The sequence below is a fragment of the Zosterops lateralis genome, assembly GCF_965231275.1.
Source record: "Zosterops lateralis genome assembly, chromosome: 25".
Taxonomy (NCBI): Eukaryota; Metazoa; Chordata; class Aves; order Passeriformes; family Zosteropidae; genus Zosterops; species Zosterops lateralis.
Window position 1 is genome coordinate 902,340 of NC_139785.1, and position 12,467 is coordinate 914,806.

A 12,467-nucleotide genomic window follows, 5' to 3' on the forward strand; every position below is an offset into this window, starting at 1 on the left:
GCTATGGGCGTGGGCACACGGCGGCCAGAGTTATGAATGGAGCAGCAGCAGCGCACACGAATCCATCAATTTAATCAACCAGCTTTATTTGGGAGTCGCCTCCACTGCCAGCCCCCTGCCCCAACACATCAGCACCCCACACAACACCTCCCCGCGGGAGACCCCGAGGCCGTGCCCCACTGTCTTCAGGCTGGAACAGCTCCCCTGGCCCCAGGAAGGGGAGCAGAGTCCTGGCCCCACACAAGTCTTGGTCCCTGGGGCAGCTGGGGAAGGGGTGGTCGGGCCGGGGTGGCCCCGCTACCGCCCCGAGGCCGGCTCTGGCTCGTAGCCCTCTGTTCTCATGTCATTCAGGCCCAGGTCTTCGTTCTGCTCAAAGCTGCGCTCGTAGCGCTGCACGCTCAGCTCGGGGTCCTCCTCGGGGGCGTACACGTTCTGTGGGAACAGGGGAAAGCTCCTGCACTCCCTCTGCCCACAGGTCCGGCCCCAGCACAGCCTGTGGGCTCTGGGCACCATCCCAGCTCAGCACCCACAAAGCCAGCAGGGGTTTCAGCAACCTGCTCACACCCAGAGCTCCAATGGGAACCCCACTCCCAACACGTGCCAGGGAAATAAACCCCTCCAGATTGCTGAGGGAGCCTACCCCGAGGACCCAGGGCTGTACCTGAAGGTAACTGTTGCCTGCAGGGTCATCCATGATGAAGTGAGCCTGGGCCTTCCCCTCTATGATCTGCAGAAACAGAGCACGTCCAGCCATTAAGGCTCTTCCTAATCCTTCAGCATTGCTGGCACCAGTGCAGAGCACTGAAAATCCAGAGTAAACTCACATCCTGCAGCTTCCCAATGAATTCCTGCAGCTTCCCTGTCCTGCTGGGCGTGGAGCTGTCTCCCAGAGTGAAGGGGTTCTTCTCCACCTGCAAGGGAAGGTGAGGCAGCCAGGCCCCCCAGCCAGCCCCAAGAGGGACAGGGAGGGGGCTGAACCCCCCAGGCTGGCCCAGGACTACTCACCAGGTCTCGGATGTCCTTCAGCAGCCCCTCCAGTGTGGTGAACTTCCCCCCCAGCGCTCCCATGCCCAGCTCGAACTCCAGCTCGGGGATCTCCACGCTGCATGTCTCTGACTGCAAAGGTGAGCACCCTGTGAGAGCCCCATGGAGGGAGGGCTGGGCTCCCACAGACTCCCCACACCCCTCAGGAGGGTAGGGCACGTCTCCCAGGGCACTGCACCTTCAGGATATCCCTGGTCATGTCAGAAGGGTCCGTAATCCGGAGGGTGATCCTGGTGCCTTGGGGTTCAATGGCTCCTCCAGACTTCACCTGGAACAGGTGGCAGTGAGCTCCACAATTCACACTCAGGTGTTTTAACAGGGCTCATCCCAGCAGCCCAGAGGCCACCCCAAACCTGGGACAGTGGCCTCACCACCCAGCAAAAAGCACCTCCTGACACTGCCCCCAAATCCAGTTTCCCTCCCAACAGCCCCACTGGGAAGCAGAGCTCAGGGACGAAGGCAGAAGACAGCACTCCCTCCCCCAGTGCCCTCCTTCCAGCTCACCTCATTGGTCCTGTGCCCACACGAGTCGCAGTTGGTGGCCATGATAATCACCTCCTTAAAGTGTGGGATTTCTGGAGCAGGGAGTCAAGGGAAACATCAAAGCAGCAGCCGAGAGGTGGCAGAACCCCACTGAGACAGCTCTGCACCCCAACAGGCCCCACCTGAGAGCACTGGTCCAGGCCTGTGGTGCAGCAGGGAGAGCCCAGGGCCATGCAGTGCCCCCCAGCCCGTGCCCATCCTGGAAGGATACGCACTAACTTCATGTTGGTGCTGGCCGGGGCATTGCACTCAGGGCAGTTGGTGTTGAACTGCAGCACCTGGAGGAGGGAAAGGGCAGCCAGGATGTCCCGGGCAGCTGTCCTGAGTGTCACTCAGCTCTGCAGCACCACTTACCTCATCCCTCAGGTCGTCGGCAGCATCCGGCGGCTTCGCATCCACCTCCTCTCCCTGCAAGGGAAATGTGAGCTCCTGTGCCCTGGGGTCTGGGGTGTCCCAGGGAGCCAGGGGCTGCTGCAGTCACCTCCAGTCCCAGCAGGGCACACTGCTGGGGGCTCCTCCTGTAGTGAGTGACCACGAGGGCCTCGTCCCTCTGCGGGGCATGGGGGTTCTCCACAAAGCTGTTCCCAGAGGGATCATCGAGGATCTGTGGGACAGGGGGGTCTGAGGGAGCTGTCCTGCTCCCCTCATCCAACCAGGGCTGTCCTTCTCTGAGCACTCACAAAGGTGAAGGGGGAATTGACTTCCTTCAGCTGCCTCAGTTTACCAATGAACTCGTCTATTTTCCTTGCCACCTCTTTGTCTGTTGCCTGGAAGAGGACAAGGAATCACAGAATCCTTTAAAATGGAAAAGACACCCAAGATGGGATTCAGCTGCTACAGGGGCAGCCCAGAGTTGCTGACAAAGGTGACTGTGGCACAAAGCAGAGCCCCAGTGCTTCCCCCACCAGCCCTGTGTGACACCACCGGGCAGGGGATGGACATCCCAAGCATTTTCCATCCCTGAGGAGTTTCCCCCTCGCAGCACCTTACCCTGCGGGCAGGCTGGTCCTGCTCCAGGCCTGCCACAGCTCTGTCAATGATCCCCTCAATGGTGGTGAGCACTAGGGAAGGGACAAAGACAGAGGTGATGGCACCACTAACATATCCCAGGAATCCCCCCAAAAACTGCTCCCATTCACCCACCTCCTTTCTGGCTGAAGGCAGGGATCTCGAAGTCCAGCTCTGGAATTCGAGCTGAGGCACAGTCAGTCTTCACCACCTCCCTGTTCATGTCCTGCACACACAGCCAGGAGCAGCCTGAGGATCTCCAAGAGATCCAGGGGCTCCCCCACGCTGGGATCACAGAGAGCTGTTGGCCCCAGCCCCCTTTCCTTTAGGAAGGTGCAGATTTTGGGCTGGAGCAGAGTGGGAGGCCATGCCCACCTGGCGGGAGGTGACGGCCAGGGTGTAGCGCACACCCTGCTCCTGGATCCTGCCCGCTGACTGGATCTCTGTGTTGGACCAGGAGCAGCTGTCGCAGGAGAAGGAGCTGACAATGATCTCTTTGAAGAAGGGGATCCTGGTGAGCAGGAGCCGTGTCACTCCCTGTGGCAGTGAGGGGCCTCGTGGGAACCCGAGTCCCTGGGGCGCTGCAGTTTGGCCCTGACAGCTCCTCCCTGCATGGGCAGCTCCCTGCCCCAACCCTGCCTGCCCCCCACACCTCCTCTCATCTCCTAGGAGCTCCTGGAAACGCCCTTCCGACCCCACCAGTGCCGCCTACTCCGAGACCGGCTGTGGCCTCCGGCAGGGCCTTCCTCGCTCCTGGCCCCCACCGCCCCCGGAGCTCTGTAACCCCCCCCGACCCTTGCCCGCTCCTCCCCACGAACATTGGAGAGCCCTGTCCCCTGAGCCCGATCCACACAGGTGTGTTCCCTGACCCCCACAGGCCCCTGCAGCCCCTCCCTGGCCCCCACAGACTCCTACAGGCCCTCCTTGGTCCCCACTGACCCCTGTACCCACCCTGACCCCGCACACTCCTGTCATGCTCTCCCCCCCGGACCCTCGGGGCCCCTCACGTTGCGGAAGCAATTCATGCACAGGGACTCGATCTCTGCGGGCTGCTGCTCGCCGTCCTCGGCGCTGAGGGGCCGGAACAGGGACCCCCCAGGCCCCGCTCCGGGCCCCGCCGCCTCCATGGCCCCCAGAGCGGACATGCCGGCGGCGCGTCACGTGACCGCGCGGCGCGATGACGCAAGAATCACGTGGCTCGGGCGGATCATGTGACACGCGCGGCCGCGATGGCGGCGCCTTTATTGGCGATTAGCCCCGGAGCCGCCCCGCGCCCGCCCGCGCCTCCCCGGGGCCCTCCCCGCCCCGCTCGCTCAGGCTCAGCGCCAGGTCCCGCCACAGCGCGTCCAGCCGGGCGCGGAGGTCCTCCAGGGGCGGCGGCGGCGCGTCCAGCGGCTCCTCAGGCGGGTCCGGGCGGGCGCTGAGCTTCAGCCGCATCTCCTCCGTCTCCTCGTCCAGCGCCCGGGTGAAGGCCTGGATCTGCGCGTACGTGTCCCGCCGGAACTCCTCCACGCGCCGCTGCACCTCCCGCGCCAGCGCCTCCCGGGAGCGGCCCGGGGCCGCCGCGGGCCCGCCGGGGTACAGGCTCAGCTTCGTCTTCAGCTGCTCCAGGTTCTTCTGGATCTGCCGGTGCAGGTCCCGCGCGTTGCGGGTCAGCTTGGCGGACAGCTCCTGGATGTGCTGGTTGAGCTGCTCGGGGCTGGCGCGGGCGTGCGGGGCCACGCTGCGGTGCAGCTCCTCCACGTTGCGGCGAATCTCGGTCAGCAGCCGCTCTGTGTACGGGTGGAAGATGTCCTTCACCTGGTCCGTGTGGAAGGCGATCTTGTCGCTGTAGTGAGCCATGAAGCGCTGCAGCTCGTCGGCGCCGTCCAGGAGCTGCGCCGTCACCTCTCGGCTGGGCACCAGGTGCCGCCGGAGCTCCCGGGCCCGCAGCGACACCTGGTCCAGCAGCTCCTCCGTGAACGGCCGCAGCTGCTGCCGGAGCTCGTCCAGCTGCTTCCCGACCTGCTGGTGCACCTCGTCCACGTACGGGGACAGCTTCACCCGCAGGCTGTCCAACTCCCTGCGGATGGCGCTGCGCAGGCTGGACGAGTCCTGGTACAGCCGGGGCTGCAGGCCCCTGCCCAGGGGTGACAGCTTCTCCAGGAAGTGCCCCATGTAGCTGACCCCGTCCTGGATGCTTTCCTTCAGGTTCCTGCACGAGTCACCAACACGTCCAGTGACCACAGCCCCTCTGTGCCCCCAACACCCCCAATAAAAGCTGCCACCCTGGTAGGCCCTTCCCTGGTGTCCCCAGAGAGCAGAGCAGGGCCCGGCTGTGCTGCACTCACATCATGTCTCTGCCCAGCTTGCTCTGGCCGTGCTCCATATTGTCCTTGTCGCCCGTCAGCTGGCCCAGGTGCTCCCAGAGGCCGCTCTGTGCCGGCTTGGCCGGGGGCGCTGCGGGCGGGAGCGGGGCTTGTGCTGCCGCCCAGCCGGCCCTGGAGCCCCCGGGCCCGCCCGGGCAGCCGGCCAGGAGGGAGAGGAGCAGCGCAGCCTTCAGCAGCATGGTCCGGCTGCGGGAGAGAGCGGAGAGGAGCCCGAGGGCTCAGGGGGGTTGGTGGTGCCTCTGCTGCACGCCCCCTCGCTCCTGGGTCCCCTTTGATAGCCGGAGCTCCCCTAAAAACACCTGGGGTCCCCCATAACACCCGTGGGTCCCCGAAACACCTCGGGTTCCCCGCGGCCCCGCTGTTGTGCGCCTCGAGTCGCACTCAGCTCCTCTGGCTCCTTAAAGCCCCCCGCCCCTCACCTGCCTCGGGTCGCCTCCCGTGTCCCTCCCGCCCGCAGGCGGCGGTGGCCGCCCTTATATGGGCTCGGGGGGCGGCCGAGGAGCGGGCGATAAGGCGGCTTTGGTACGGGAAGGCTTTTTGGACCTCACTCCGTGTAAACACTACGTGGAGGTCCGGGCACATTCCTCCCCACCAGGGGAGGTGACCTGGGGGCCGCCAATCCGACCGCCCGCTGCCCCCCGGGCTCGGGGCTGGCCCTGCCCCGCCGGTCCCTGCATCCCGGAGGGAATACCGGATGGACCCGCCGGGGCGGTGGGAGCGGCGGGATGGGGACGGGGACAGCTGCAGCTGCAGCTCCTGTCGGGACGAGAAGGGAGCCGGGAGCCCCGGGAATGGTCTGGGAGGGCGAGCCCGGCTCTGGCCGTGCGGAGAGCGCTGGGATGCGCGGCTCGGGAGCGCGCCTTCCCCTTCCGCGGCTGCGCTCCCGCCGGGCACCCAGCCCGCCGCGCTGAGTCCCTCCCTTTGCATCTTGGATTTTACTGGGAATAAACCAGGGCACTCTGGGGCGGGGGGCGAAGTCCGGCGCTCCCGGGGTGAAACGCCGAGCAGTCGCCAGCGCTGCTCCGGCACCAAAGTCCGCGCGTTCCCTCGCCTGGGCCGACACGTGAGGTCGCTCCAGGCAGCGCTGGCCGTGCTTCACTCGTCTCGTCGTGTCCCGTCCGGGGCTCCTGCGGGCAGAGGGCCCCACTCCCCTGGGAGCTCCCTTGCTGCCCAAGCCCCGCCGCGCTGTGGGGACGAGGTGTCTGTCACCCCCCAAAGGTCCCATCCCTGGTGACAGCTGCTCTCCCACCACAGGGGGGATGTTTGGCCGCACCCCGGGCCTCTGCCCCTCTGCAGCCCCCTGGGTGCCCCTGGCTGTGATGAGATGACAGCGAGACCCCCGGCCATGTGCTGGCCCATGGCCTCACCTGGCTGCCCCTACAGAGACCTCTCACCTCCCTGACCTCACCTCTGCTCCCTCTCCCCGATGCCCCAGAATCCAAATTCGGGGTGATGCTCCCCCCTCAGAGCAGCTGAGGGTGCCCCAGGTATCCCACCCCAGGCCAGAACAGCGATGCTGCGGGAAGGAAGGACACGGACCAGCACGTGCATCAACAAGGAGATTTATTTCTGCCACTAGAAGTGACCAGGAATGCTCGGAATGTGTGTGAGTGGCCGGGCGGGGCGGTTTAATTCTCTGGGGGTGGGACGGTGCTGAGGAAAGCAGCCACCTTCTCCCGCACCTCCTTCTCCAGCAGCTCCAGGTGATCCTCCACGCCGGCAGCGCCCGTGTCCAGCTTCCCGCGGAGCTCCTCCAGCCGCTGCACCAGCTGCTGCCCGAAGGTCTCTCCGAAGGGAGCCGCCTGCTGCCGGAAGGCCTCCAGCGTGTTCCCCACGCGCTGCTCCAGCTGCTGGGCCAGGGGCGCCAGGCGCTGCCGCAGGCTCTCGGCGTCTCCACTGGCCGCCTCCCGCAGCTCCCGTGCCAGCGGGCTCAGCTGGGCGCGCAGCTCCTCGGAGCTGGTGGCCAGGCGGGTGCGCAGCTCCTCGGCCGCCCGCTCCATCTGCAGGGTCAGGCTCTCCAGCTGCCGGTTGAGGCCGTCCTGCACCTCCTGGGCGTAGGGGCTGAGGCCGCGCCGCAGCTCGGCCACGCTCTGCTCCACCTGCGCCTTCAGCTCGTCCGCCATGGGCGACAGCCGCTCCTTCAGGTTCTCCACGCTGCCGTCGATCTGCTGCTGCAGGCGGTCGGCGTAGGGGCTGAGCGAGGCCTGAATGCTCTGGGCGTTGTCCTGTAGCCGCTCCCGCAGCTCGGCCGCGTAGGGCTCCAGCGCCCGCTGCAGCTCCCCGGCGCCGCGGTCCACCCGGGAGCGCAGCTCCTCGGCGTAGGGGCTCATCTTGGCCTGCAGCTGCCGGATGTTGGTGCCGATCTGCTGATGCACCTCGTCGGCGTAGGGCGCCAGCTTGGCCTGCAGCTGCTGCAGCTCCTGCCGGATCTGCTCCTTGATGCGCTGGGAGTCCTGTGCCAGCCGCGCCTGCATCTCGGCGGCAAAGGGCACCAGCCGCGCCTGCAGGTCCTCGGCGTAGGCGCTCACAGTCTGCAGGTTGCCCTTCAGCAGGGTGCTGGGGAGAGAGGACACGTCAGGGGCTGTGTGCCCACATCGCCAGGCCCTGCCTGGCCCCCCTTGAGTCCCCCGACCCCCCGGCCTCCTAGCACTGTGACTCGGCTCACTTGAGCTGCTTGCTGATCTCGGTCTGCTGCAGCTGGTCCACCGTGTCCTTGGCATTGCTGCCCAGCTCCGTGAAGTATTTCCAGATCACACTGGCCACCTCATCAGGGTTCACATCAGCCTGGGACCCTGCAGGAGGTGCTGGGGTCAGTGCACACAGTCCCATTCCCCCAGGGACATCAGTGACATGTCCCATCCCTGCCCTAGGGCAGGACCATCCCGCTGGCACCGAGGACCCTCATGTCACCTCACCTGAGATTGCAAGAAGAACCAGGACAAGGGCGGCCGCCTTGGGCGCCATCCTGAATGCTGAGGACTCCTGTGGGAGTATAAAGTGGAGGTGAAGGAAGCCCCAGGGACCAGCAGTCCCCAGCCCCCTGCCAGAGGCCATAGAGCCCCTGGCTCCCTCCAGCCCAGCAGCTGCTCACCTGTGCTGCCACTGCTATGCTGCCACTGCTGTGCTGCCACTGCTGTGATGCCTGCAGGGCCAGCAGCTCCCAGCAGTATTTATGCAGCTCCTGCAGCTTCCACGCGGGCTGTGACACACCAAGGGCTTGGACTTTAGCACGGGCACAACGTGGAAGTGCCTGACGTGTGCGCAGGCCTGACATCACCCAGAGCCCTGACATCACCCACAGCCCCAGGGGGGTGACAGGGACACACACAGGTGGGGGGACACAGGACATGCTAAGCCCCTCCAGGGACCCCGCTGAGGGGACACCTCAGTGTCACCAGATGGACATGAAAAGATCACACTCACACTGTCAGGTTGTGAGACAAAAAAAGAGAAAGTTTATTTGAGATTTTAACTTACACAGTTTTTAGAGTTTGATCAGAGATTGGGGGATGAAGTTGACATCTCTCTGACCCCACTGGTCAAACCAGAAGTTTATCAATTTGTCCTTCCCTCAGGAAGGAATGGACAGTTTACTAAACATAATTTTTTGTTTATGTTACAATGTGTGAAAAACTCTAGTACAGAGATGTAAAACATCAGAAGGCTGAAAAATTAAAGCAACACCTCGGTGCTCTGTGGGTGCAGCAATGGCCCTATCAGTGCTGGCAGTGCAGTACCTGGGATGTGTGGTTGTGGGATGGGTGGCAGAGGGACAGTGGGACACAGGGTCTGGGGATGCTGCAGGGACCTCCCAGCTCTGCCACCGGCTGTGCTGTGCCTGGGCTGGGCAGCGGGGTGGGATACGGCCTCAGGGGGACACTTTGATGGAGCTGGGGGACACACGAGGCCGTGCACAGGCAGGATGGCATCCTGCTTCCCAGTCCAGGCTCCTAGAGGGAGCCCTGGCACAGGAAAGGGGCCGGGACACTGCAGGGCACTGCAGCCACACGGTGCTTGGGAATGGAGCTGGGCCCCGTGCGTGTCCCCGGCCGTGGGCATCGGGCTCCGGGCAGGCCCCGGCCCAGCCCACCCCGCCCCGGGGGCCGCGGAGCCGCGGGGATGTGTCACAGCGGGCAAAGGGCACTGCGGGCAGCGGCAGGAACCAGCCAGGCGGTGGCGGCGGCAGTGTCAAAGGTCCGAAGAGCCTCACGGTGCCCGAGGGCGTCGTGCCCGGGGACAGGGCCGCTGGATGTCACCCTTGTGCCGTGCGTGCCCAGGGCTGTCCCCTGCCCGGGCCGGCTGCGCACACGCGTGTGCACACGCACAGGGATGCACGGGTATATGCGCGCACACACAGACACGCGGGGCCCCAGCAGCCTCCATCTCCGCGGGATTTCCCAACTCCTGGTTGGACGCAGCGCCCTTGCAGCCCCCCCGCGCCCTGCCCTGACCTTTGCACAAATCCCCCAGGGCGGCCGTGGGGAGGGTATAAAGAGGGAGCCCGGGGCTGCCCCCACGCCACAGAGCCCGGCACAGGTGAGTGGGGACCTCCCCGGTGAGGGTCGTGCTGGGAAGAGGACGAGGCCAGAACCTCCGTGCCCCCCGTGCTGCCCCACATCCTGCCCTCTGCTCTCTCCCCAGCCATGAAGGCGTCGCTGCTGTTCCTGCTCGCCTGCACGGCCGTCCTGGCGGTGGGAGCAAGTAAGGGCCGGGGGGCTGCGCAGGAGGAGGGGTCGGTGCTGGGGGGCACACACGGAGGGGCACAGCCGCGGAGTCCCGTGCCCCCAGTCCCACCAGGCTCGTGTTTGCAGGGGCCAGCCCGCCTGAGGAGCCCAAGGCGCTGGTGCAGAAGGTGCAGGAGCTAGCCCAGAAAGCCACGGACATGGCCAAGGACGCCTTCAGCAGGGTGCGGGACTCGGAGGCGGCGCAGCAGGCCAGGTGCCTCCGAACCCCGCCAGCCCTGTCCCTGTCCCCGTCCCTGTCCCTGTTCCCCGGTGCCGGCGGGGAGCCTGTGCTGACCCTCTCCCGTCCCCTCCCGGTGCAGGCAGTGGCTGTCGGACAACGCGGAGTTGGCGAAGCAGCGGCTGGTGTGGCTCAAGGAAAAGCTGGCAGAGCTCTTGAAGAAGACTCCGGCCCCGTAGCCTCCCCAGGGACCGCCCGGGAACTGTTGGGGCTGGGCACCCCCCCAGCTCCCAGCCGCTGTCGCGGTGCTCTCAATAAAGCAGGCCTGACACAAACGCTGTGGTGGCGTCACTGGTTGGGTAGGGGGGGGGTGGCAAGGAGGAGGAGTGTGACCCGCAGGGAGAGGGAGGGCTGGGATAGACACCAGCACTGAGCTGTCTATCACCTGATGTCACACAGCCGTGTCAGGGTGCCCAGGGTGGCTGGAGCCGGTACTGTTTACACAAGGTCCTGCAAATTCGCTGCCACCGTACTCCAGAGCCCTGTGCGGGGCTAAACACGGCTGCACCCCGGCCAGAGCTGGACTCAGTGCTGGGCGAGCCCAGGGCACCCCTCACCAGCTCCCTGTCTCCCCTCACTCCTACCGGGCCCCCCAGTTCAGAGCACCCCTTTGCCCCCCCCAGCATCCACTGCAAAGACTGAGCGAGCTCCAATAACTTAAGTCAAGTTTATTTGTCAAAAGGGAGGCAAAGCCGAGAGCGACGCCGGGTTGGGGAGGGAATTCTAGGGGAGGAGGGGGTCTCCGGGGAGGACACCCCGGGGCTGGGCTGGCCCGGGGCTCCTTCAGCCTGTCCCCAGAGCCCCCTGAGGAGAAGCACCCGGGGCAGGGCAGGGAGCCCTCGGGGCGGATGCGGAGAGGGGCTGTGTCAGTCCCTGGCCGCGCCCGCCGGCGCCTCAGGCCACGGTCTTCTGGAGCTCCTCCAGCCAGGTGAGGAAACGGGCCTTGAGGGTTTCGGTGTAGGGGGTGAGGCGCTCCTTGAAGTCCTGCACCAGGGGAGTCATCTTCTCACGCAGGTTGCTGAGCTGCTCCACCACCTTGGCCTGGTATTCAGCGGCCTGGGGGATGCCCTTCTCCCGGATCTCCTCCAGCTTCTGGCTCAGCTTCTGCCTCAGCTCATCGCTGAAGGGGGCCACGTTCTTGCGCAGCTCCTCGACGTGCCCGCGCAGACGGTCTCGCGCCTCCTCGGCCACCGGGGTCAGCTTCTGCTGCAGCAGCTCCACCTTCTGCTTGCTCAGCTCCTTCAGCTCCTGGGCGAGCGGGGCCAGGCGCTGGCGGTATTGCTCCAGATCTTCCGTCCACTTGGCAGAGAACTGGTCCAGGAAGGGCTTGATCTTCTCCTTCACCTCCTCCAGGTCCTTGGTCAGCTCCTTGCGCAGGGACTCGGTGTCTTTCAGCCACATCTCCCGCACCTCTTTGTAGTAGGGGGCCACATCCTCTCTCAGCTTGGCGGCGGCCGCGCCCAGCGTGTCGAGGTTCTCGCCCAGCTTCAGGCTGCGGGAGGGGAGGGAGGTCACACATGGTGCCCGGCCCCCCCCCCCCCCTCCAGCCCCCCGCCACACACCTCCCACTTACTCCAGCTGTTTGCCCACGGTGGAGGCCTCGAACTGGGCGATGGCTTCCTTGCCGCTGGCCTTCACTGTCTCCAGGTACACATCGAGCATGTCCTTGAGGCGGTCCAGGGGTGCCTGGGGCTCATCGTGCTGCCAGAAGGAGCGGGCCTGGGTGCCTGCGGAGAGAGCCGAGTGTGCTCAGGACACGGCGCCCGGGGACGGCTCCAGCCCTGCCGGGGACCTGCCCGGCTCGGGAGGGGACCAGGGAGCCCCTTGGCTGCAGCCCGACTTGCAAAGCGCTTCGGAAACCGGCGGCTTCCAGCAGCGCTCGGGTCAGGCTCAGCCTCCCCGTCCCGCCCGTGCTGCTCCATCCCGCCCGTGCTGCTCCATCCCGCCCGTGCTGCTCCATCCCGCCCGTGCTGCTCCATCCATGCCGCAGGAATCCGCAGCCGCCGCAGCCCCGTCCGGACCTACCCGTCAGGCAGAGCAGGGCGAGGGTCAACACCACGGCTCTCATCTTCGCGCTGGACCTGCGGGCAGAGCAAGAGAATTTGGCGCGGAGAGCCCCGGGAAATCCAACCCCGACGGGGCTGAGCCCCCAGCCCGGCTCGAGGGGTCCCCGCCGGAGCGGCGGGCGAGGGGCACCGCTCTGTCCCCGCGGGTCCGGCTCTTACCAGCTCTCTCTACCGCTGCTGCTCGTCCAGTCTGAGCGGCCGGTGCTCCGCCGCCGCTATTTATGCCGGAGGGGCAGTTCCGAGGAGATAAGCCAGCGCGGCGGCCCCGGAACGCGCTCCCGGCGGGCGATGTGGCGCGCAGGGTTCAAGGATCGCGCAGCATCGCCGAGGAGCGCGGGCTTGGCAGGGGCGGCGAGCAAACAGGAGCTCCCGGCGGGACGCGCCTCGCCGGCCAAGGAGCTGTTTACGCTCCCGGTGACCCAGATTCCCGCTGGCCCTGCGGCCTTGCCGGGGCCCCTCGCAGCCCCCAGGGATT

At 66.1% G+C, this 12,467-nt stretch overlaps 5 protein-coding genes across 5 annotated transcripts; 1 reads left to right on the forward strand and 4 right to left on the reverse strand.

Moving 5' to 3' along the window:
- Positions 1–85: 85 nt before the first annotated feature.
- Positions 86–3,740, reverse strand: ZPR1 (ZPR1 zinc finger; the record flags this gene model as incomplete). Its single annotated transcript, XM_083878126.1, has 14 exons — positions 86–432; positions 662–727; positions 825–911; positions 1,006–1,116; positions 1,223–1,312; positions 1,549–1,619; positions 1,799–1,865; positions 1,942–1,995; positions 2,069–2,191; positions 2,268–2,354; positions 2,578–2,648; positions 2,731–2,821; positions 2,971–3,132; positions 3,603–3,740. 14 exons carry the CDS (start codon positions 3,738–3,740, stop codon positions 298–300), a joined length of 1,353 nt encoding a protein of 450 aa, XP_083734252.1. The 3' UTR covers positions 86–297.
- A 106-nt stretch (positions 3,741–3,846) lies between these two features.
- On the reverse strand, positions 3,847–5,401 carry APOA5 (apolipoprotein A5; the record flags this gene model as incomplete). The annotated part of the gene is made up of 2 exons (XM_083877928.1): positions 4,926–5,401; positions 3,847–4,789 (listed from the first exon to the last, which is right to left on the reverse strand). The coding sequence occupies exons 1-2, from the start codon at positions 5,141–5,143 to the stop codon at positions 3,847–3,849; spliced, it is 1,161 nt and encodes a 386-aa protein (XP_083734054.1). The 5' UTR covers positions 5,144–5,401.
- Positions 5,402–6,517: 1,116 nt separating this feature from the next.
- APOA4 (apolipoprotein A4) lies at positions 6,518–8,302 on the reverse strand. The gene is made up of 4 exons (XM_083878138.1): positions 8,056–8,302; positions 7,880–7,946; positions 7,630–7,756; positions 6,518–7,520 (listed from the first exon to the last, which is right to left on the reverse strand). Exons 1-4 carry the CDS (start codon positions 8,254–8,256, stop codon positions 6,593–6,595), a joined length of 1,323 nt encoding a protein of 440 aa, XP_083734264.1. The 5' UTR covers positions 8,257–8,302; the 3' UTR covers positions 6,518–6,592.
- A 1,163-nt stretch (positions 8,303–9,465) lies between these two features.
- On the forward strand, positions 9,466–10,201 carry APOC3 (apolipoprotein C3). Its single transcript, XM_083878182.1, has 3 exons — positions 9,466–9,665; positions 9,776–9,902; positions 10,009–10,201. Exons 1-3 carry the CDS (start codon positions 9,608–9,610, stop codon positions 10,103–10,105), a joined length of 282 nt encoding a protein of 93 aa, XP_083734308.1. The 5' UTR covers positions 9,466–9,607; the 3' UTR covers positions 10,106–10,201.
- A 378-nt stretch (positions 10,202–10,579) lies between these two features.
- Positions 10,580–12,228, reverse strand: APOA1 (apolipoprotein A1). The gene is made up of 4 exons (XM_083878193.1): positions 12,152–12,228; positions 11,952–12,007; positions 11,500–11,653; positions 10,580–11,418 (listed from the first exon to the last, which is right to left on the reverse strand). The coding sequence occupies exons 2-4, from the start codon at positions 11,992–11,994 to the stop codon at positions 10,821–10,823; spliced, it is 795 nt and encodes a 264-aa protein (XP_083734319.1). The 5' UTR covers positions 11,995–12,007; positions 12,152–12,228; the 3' UTR covers positions 10,580–10,820.
- Positions 12,229–12,467: the final 239 nt, after the last annotated feature.